Below are 7694 nucleotides of genomic sequence, written 5' to 3'. Positions count from 1 at the left end.
ATGAATGAATCCGCAGGCCTTCACTTCAGTGATAACTGTGAGACAGACACAGGTGGACAAGGGCTGGTGCTGAGCACTACACACAATCTCTCTCTCGCTCTCTCTCAAACACACACACACACACACACACACACACACACACACACACACACACACACACACACACACACACACACACACACACACACACACACACACACACACACACACAGGGTATAAAAGAGTCATGGACGGAAGCCTTCATTGCAGAAGATTTCAGGAAACTGCAGACATGTTTAGGTTTCTTGTGCTGACCTCTCTTGCAGCCCTTGGTAAGAACTGTCTTCTTCTCCTTTGACATTATTGCAAAAGACAAAAATCTTTTTGATCACTTGAACGCTTGATGGCATACTGTTGTACTTTCCATGTCTCTACCTTGTCTAGTGCTGGCTGAGCCCCAGCCCAGGTTTCTGGAGGATGATCGTACACAGGAGAGAGTGGTGGGTGGTGAGGTGGCCAGACCCCACTCCTGGCCCTGGCAGGTACTTGATACTTTACAAATGCTTTAAAAAGTCCAAAAATGCAAATCAAAACAGAATGCAGGGATTTTCAGATTTCGTAAACCCATATTTTATTCCAGATAGGTCTTCAGTACCTATCTGGAGGCTCCTACTACCACACCTGTGGAGGGACCCTGATCAGGAGAGGATGGGTCATGACTGCTGCTCACTGTGTGGACACGTGCGTGTTACACAGGATATTCTTATGACTTAACTTCATCAAAAAATCTTGGCTTTACATTTTTCTTATTGCATATCAGTCTTCTATTTAATAAACTAGCAAAAAAACTACATAGTTTTTTTGTGAACTGATTTATTATTATTATTGATTCATTATAATATAATTAAAGAGATGTAAATTTCATCTTCCCACAGCCCCAGAACCTGGCGTGTTGTTCTTGGGGATCACGACATCTATACCCATGAGGGCACAGAGCAGTACATGACCGTGAGTCAGGTCTACGTCCACCCCAGTTGGAACTCCAACAATGTTGCAGGCGGGTTAGTGATATCATGATCTGACACACATTTGCATGCACAAATTTTATATATATATGGTGTGCATATATTTTTCAAGTAAAATCTTTAAAATTGGCAAATTGGGGCATGTTTATTCTGTATCCTTAAAGACTTAATGATATTTTAGAAGATGAACAAAACGTGTTATTCATTGAAGTGACTGTGTGCTGGTCTCTCAGGTATGACATTGCCCTCCTGCGTCTGACATCTGATGCTACTCTCAATAACTACGTCCAGCTCGCCGCTCTGCCTCCTGCTAACCAGGTTTTGCCTAACAAAAACCCCTGCTATATCAGTGGATGGGGTCGCACCCAGAGTGAGTCTGACATAAGGATATCATGCATTTACACTATACAGTAAATTATTCGGTGCAGTGCTAGCATACACGGGAAAGCAATCTGTAAGAACCATAAAGTCAAGAGAGGGTTTTTTCACCCAGATTTTTTTCAAGACACAGTTGTATTGTGAGTCTTTTTTCTGTACTGCTGTACACAGCTGGAGGTCAGCTCTCCGCCCAGCTGAAGCAGGCCTCTCTGCCTGTTGTTGACCACAATACCTGCTCCAGCAGCGGATGGTGGGGGAGCACAGTGAAGACCACCATGGTTTGTGCTGGTGGCGGCAGCAATTCTGGCTGTCAGGTGAGCCAAGAGCATTATGAAGTATTTTAGGCCAGAGCGATTGTTTCATGCTTTTTACTTAGCAACGCTTTGTTGTTTAAAGTGTAATATCCAGGAGTGTTAAGTTGGTAATGCGTAAATAATTTATTAAGTCTTTTGAATCCGTAATAAACCATCAGCAAGAAAAATAGGTTTGCTATGTGGTTAATAACCTTTTAGGGTTGAGATGAGTTAAAATCTAGAACTTCATTATTAGCTACAAACAAAGATGAACACTGTCTTCATTCATTGTAATATTTAACAAACGTTGAACCTTGTTTTTTTAAGCTCTTTAGCAAACAGGTGTGTCAGCCCTAAAAAATGTTTGGGTATAAACAGACAGGAAGAAACGCTGGAAAGAAGTTGTTCTATTTCAGTCCCATGTCACTGTAACAGAGTGACATTTAATGTCTCCCACTGAGTTGGAAGCTGACCCCTTCCTGTCAAGGAAGATATTTTGGGGGGCACATGTGGGATTACTTGCTGCTTCAGCAGGGCATAAGTCACTTACAATAATTCAAGCAAGTGCTTAAGCTGCACAAAGTGCATGTTGTAAACTTGTGTTCTGCACAAACTTGCTTTAGGCTGACTGAGATGTTAGCTGGACATTGGAAGTTGGGAAGTAGTTAAGTGCACTGGCAAATTTGCTCTTGACTTTACCCAAAATGCATAAATGATTTTTTTTTGCTTGTCTGTGATGTAACCTTTCGAATGCAGGGTGACTCTGGTGGCCCCCTGAACTGCAGTGTTGGTGGCCAGTATGTTGTCCATGGTGTGACCAGCTTTGTGTCCTCCTCGGGCTGCAATGCCTACCAGAAGCCTACTGTCTTCACCCGCGTCTCTGCTTACATCAGCTGGATGAACAGTGTTAGTATTTTATAACCATTAATATAGATCACAGCATTTTAAAACACTGTGTTTGAGTTACTGTGTGTGGTAATGTTTTATTAGTCTTACTAATGCAGTAAATAGAAGATTTCATAGTTAATTTAATCCATTCAATTCTTACAAATATTTTTGCAGCATTTTGTGCAGGTTGATTGTTGTGGTAATCATGTAATGATTCATTTGTCCTTGCTTTGCCAGATCATGGGTTGAGAAGAGTGATCATCTCCATGGAAACACTCTGGATTCACCTCAGTTTCTTACTCCATCAGAATAAAATGTCCTTCAATGCACATGTGCCTCACTATGTTTTTTGTTTTTGCTTTTTTGTGCTTTTTTTTAGTGTTGCATATAAAAGATTTGGCCATTAAAGTATTTAAAAGCATTAGTAATTTGAGGTAAAGTAAAATATCTGAAACACATAATCTATTGACTATTGAGGCAGCAGTTCTAAGAAAATTCATACAAGTTTTTCTTTTGTGTCATGGCCATTTGCTGCTTCTGCTAAACTGATTTTAACAACACTTCAACAATTACACTATCACCACCAGCAGGGATCGTTACTGTTAGTGAGGAAGTAGTATAACATTAGCGATTCAAATATTTGGAAAAATAAAACAAATTTGTTTTAGGAAGAAAACTGCTAATGGCTGCCCAAATTCTCTTTGTCTATTATTATGTTTATTGTTTTTATTGTGTGTCTTTGTCATCATATGACGAAGAAACACAGTAATATATTTTAAAGATAGGCTTCACCTGCGGCATACCATAGATGTTATTCCAATCGGAGCAAAGATACAGCTCTGATTTTTGAACCTCCTGGTCACCTAGGGTTTTCCGCATGAATGATTTGTGTGCATTTATCTGTATCTCCTGGGTGTTTCACTTTCCCTTCATATTTTTGTTAGATTAACTGATTGTGATTTTAAATTGCCCATTGGTGTGGATGCATGTCTCAGTGCTAGCCTTATATTGCTTACTAGGGTGTTCAGGCTATATCACCTCTCTGGGATATGCTGGGATAATCTCGAGCCCACCTGTGACCCAGAGCTTGATGTGCAATAAACTAAACAGATGCATCTCTAAGTGACACTAATGCAGTGATACACATTCATATACAATTAGTCTCTCTTTCAAAGTTTATTTTTAATCATTCTTTCTTTTAGGCTCTATTACCTTCAGTGCTTCAATTCAGATCCAGGGCTGAACTCATTCTTCTGTCATCCACTCACAAGCAGATTAGAGTCCTTCAGTGAACCCACACAACCACTCAGGGGACATGCAGAATGCTTTTGTGATATAAACTAAATGTGTTCAACAATCAGACCAAAACTGAAAAAACAATCTACAAAACTTGCTGTTGAATGCTGGTAGCTCTTCTATCTTTGAGGAAGAAAGAAAATGTCATTCCTCATTAGTGTACCTACAGGTTTTGCTTGGCAGGGTCAGATGGGTTATATAGAAGCAGAATAAAATAAGGAGATGTTGGAAAACTCAACCTGCAGTCAGATATTTTCAGGGTTAGTTGAAGTTTTGAATATGACTAATATGATGTGTCTCTTCATGCCTAGAAGAGAAGGATATGCAGACTTGAATATCAAAATAGATTTTGATACCAGTTCTGACAGCCTCTTAAAAATATTTGTCATAACGATACATTTATAAGGACAAAATAATACACCATGACATTTAAGTCCTTCTTAAAGGACTCTCCTTTTCTAAGGAAAACACACGTGTTAATGTATACCAATTTTTCAAGTGGTACTTTTGCTATGTAACATTTAAATGTTAAATTGTAAATAATATTGATATATATATTTAAAGGCTAGCGAGTGTATTCACAGTTTCAAATGGTAACACTCGCTTTTGCCAGATATTACATAGCTTACAAGGTATGTCAAGAAGCCTGTATTATGATCCTCGGGAAGTATATTCTAAGAAAAACACTGCCATATTGCCTTTATATCATTATGTCTGCTTGTGAAAAAAAGCTTTGTCTTTTCAGTGGTGTGGCCATATGGTGGTGATGATAGCTCCAAGTCTTACAGTAAATAGCTGTCATATTGTTCTGTTGAGCAGGTATATGATGAAAGTGGAAAATCTACTGTCTAGAGATTTCTTTAGAGATTTGGTTTTCTTTTTTTGAAAGAGTAATTGTGAAACAGCTAAGAATCTGAATCACAATCAGAATCGGTTTTATTGCCAAATGTTGAGCAGGTTTAGAACATTAGGAAATTGCTGCGGTGCTTCAGTGCAAACATACTGTCATAAATTATGCTTAAATAGACATGAAAATAAAAATAAGAATAAGAGTTAAAAGTGCTAAGTAGATAGATATATACATGAGTGCAGGTTGTGATCAGTGCCAAACATGGAATGATGCAGTGAACACAGCGTAGGGTCATGTGTTAGTGGTGGGAACAGTCGTACGTTTATTGTTCATGTGTCCAACAGCAGAGGGGAAGAAACTGTTCTTATGGCGAGAGGTTCTGGTGCGAATGGACCGGAGCCTCCTGCCTGAGGGGAGCAGGTCAAACAGACTGTGTCCAGGGTGAGAAGGGTCAGCTGAGATCCGAGCTGCACGCCCCAGTGTCCTGGAGGTGTACAGGTCCTGCAGAGATGGGAGTCTGCAAGACTTGAGAGGTTTCAGTCAGGTTTCATAGCTCATCAGAATACAGAATACAGAAATACCTATGGCCTCTGACAGTGATGTAGCCAGAGGACCCTTTACGGTTTCACGCCTTTACGGTTCGGAGCTGTGGACCTGTTTTATATACACGCGGAATAGTTTTCTATAAGAGATCGCTGCAAAAGTGCAGCCTTACGTAATGTCCACCCTACTGTTACACATTTTATATTAAGATTTAAAAATGTAGTCAGTATTGCTATGGCCAATAACCTTCAGTAATACTAATAAATCACACAGCAATAGTACATTCATGTAGTTGTAAAAAGCATGATAATATATTAAGTAATCCAAAGTATTCAGAATACGTTACTCTCACTAAGTAACGTAACGGAATACGTTACAAAATACATTTTGGGGCATGTATTCTGTAATCTGTAGTGGAATACATTTTAAAAGTAACCTTCCCAACACTGGCCTTATTTGGTTTATTTCTGTTATAGGTGTGTATTGACTTGGTGCTCTGATTATGCATCTGTGGGCAATCCATTTACATGCCTGAGGATCTCTCCAACACTTGACATTTTTAAAACCCATCTGAAAACACATTTTTACTCTCTATTTTTTTTTTTTTTTACTATGTACAGCACTTTGGTCAACCTGTGTGTTTTTTTAAAATGTGCTTATAAATAAATTGAATGACTGCTTGATTAAGATTCAAGCTCCAGTTATAATTTAAATAAAACCATCATTCACTTCTTGAATATTTTTTACTTTTTACTTCACAGTCTTTTCTTTATGTGTCTCAGAGTATTCTTATGGCACTGTGCCAGCATTATCAGCTACACACTACATGCTATACTGTACTTCAGTTAAACCTGTTCAGCCTGGAGCTACATTCTTATCTCCATACTCCAGCAATCAGCTCAGCTCAGCTCATCCAATGTGCCAAAGCCTCATGAGCACCCTCTTTAAACTTCCTTTTAAAATAATACAATTTTTGTCTAACTGACAATCCTTCTTTGAGCTCTGCATTTGGATAATCAAGTTGTCCCTTTCTGACATACTGCAAACGATAAGTGTTCTTCATGTTCCAAATGCAGCTTCAACAGATTTAAATCCAAAGAGCTTCACCTCCATCTCTATGATACTCAGTTAATTACAAGGAAAAGAAGATTATTTGTATAGACAGACTCACTGAGATAAAGACAAACTCTTTTTCGTCTAGCATGTACAGAGTGTGTTCGCAACTCTATTCTTTAATGTGAAAAATTAAAAATCCATGTCAGTCAACAAACCTAACTTGCAGTTGAAAGGTCAGCTGATTATCCTCTCATGCAGTATTTTTGTGTTTCTGTCCTCCTGACATCTGCATCAATTCATAATACATTTCTCATCTTCAACTCTTTGTGTTTCTCTTTTTTCTCTCTTTCTCCTCTACCATTTTTTGGTTTTCCTCCAGTAATTTATACTTCTGCTCCAAGGCTTTAAATTTCTCCTCCAGTTGCTTTTTTTTTTTTTGCAGTCCTTCATTTTTCTTTCTACTTCAAACTACTGTCATGACTTTGTTTTCCTGTTCCAGCTGTTTATTCCTTTCTTCAGCTCACTTATAGTTATTCACTATTTACCACGCAATGATCCGTCGGAGAGATCTCCAACGCATTCTTAAGTAGCTCCTCCTACAAAGCTTGATCAGCTGTGTGATGGTCTTCAGGTGTGGCCAACCGCCTGGCAGGGCCACACCCACCAGGCCTGAAGGTGCCTATAAACAGGTGCTCTCAGAAACACCGGCATCCACACACACACACACACACACACACACACACACATAAATCTGCAAGCAGGGAGAATGAGGGACAGCACACCAAAAACACACATGTCCATAATTGCGCAGGGACCCTGGGTCGCTCAGACCCAGGACCCTGACAACCTCATCATGTACAGTATGCACTCCATCTAACATGTAAGTTGGAATGGAGAAGTGGAGAAGTTGGGTATTGATTTTACTATAGCAGACTACTGTTTTCTGATATTTTAAAGTTTGTTAACACACATACTGAAATCAAAAGACCTACAATCTTTACTACACAGCAATCATGGCAAAAGGACACCCTGTGTCGTGATTTCATTTAAAATGTAATTTTTTCATCTTTGACCGCTCATGGATTCAGTAAACACTGCTTGTGTACAGAATATATCAACTTGTCTGTGGAGAAAGAATGAGTGAGGGAGACTGCAGCAAACTGCAGCTTAAATGTGAAAAGCTATAAGCTGTAAGTATTGCATCATAATGGCAATGGCTTCATGACAACTACCACTAAAAGTGTAGATGTCCAGATGTCCCAGTAGAAGAGTTTGACAATCCAGATGTATCACCAACCATGAACCTAATAGTTGTGCAACTGTGGAAGAACTGCTGGTGTGCAAGCCCGAACTGAACGAGTGACGTGAGCTGACACATGGATGATT

General features: G+C 39.2%; 1 protein-coding gene across 1 annotated transcript; it reads left to right on the top strand.

The window, feature by feature from the left end:
• Positions 1–204: 204 nt before the first annotated feature.
• LOC309707442 (elastase-1-like) lies at positions 205–2892 on the top strand. Its single transcript, XM_082534777.1, has 8 exons — positions 205–311; positions 424–521; positions 620–720; positions 915–1040; positions 1238–1374; positions 1554–1696; positions 2432–2581; positions 2801–2892. Exons 1-8 carry the CDS (start codon positions 227–229, stop codon positions 2810–2812), a joined length of 852 nt encoding a protein of 283 aa, XP_082390903.1. The 5' UTR covers positions 205–226; the 3' UTR covers positions 2813–2892.
• Positions 2893–7694: the final 4802 nt, after the last annotated feature.

The sequence above is a fragment of the Aulonocara stuartgranti genome, assembly GCF_965226115.1.
Source record: "Aulonocara stuartgranti genome assembly, chromosome: 5".
NCBI classification, from domain to species: Eukaryota; Metazoa; Chordata; class Actinopteri; order Cichliformes; family Cichlidae; genus Aulonocara; species Aulonocara stuartgranti.
The sequence above is the reverse complement of the archived record's forward strand: the minus strand, read 5'-3'. Positions and strand labels throughout refer to the sequence as shown.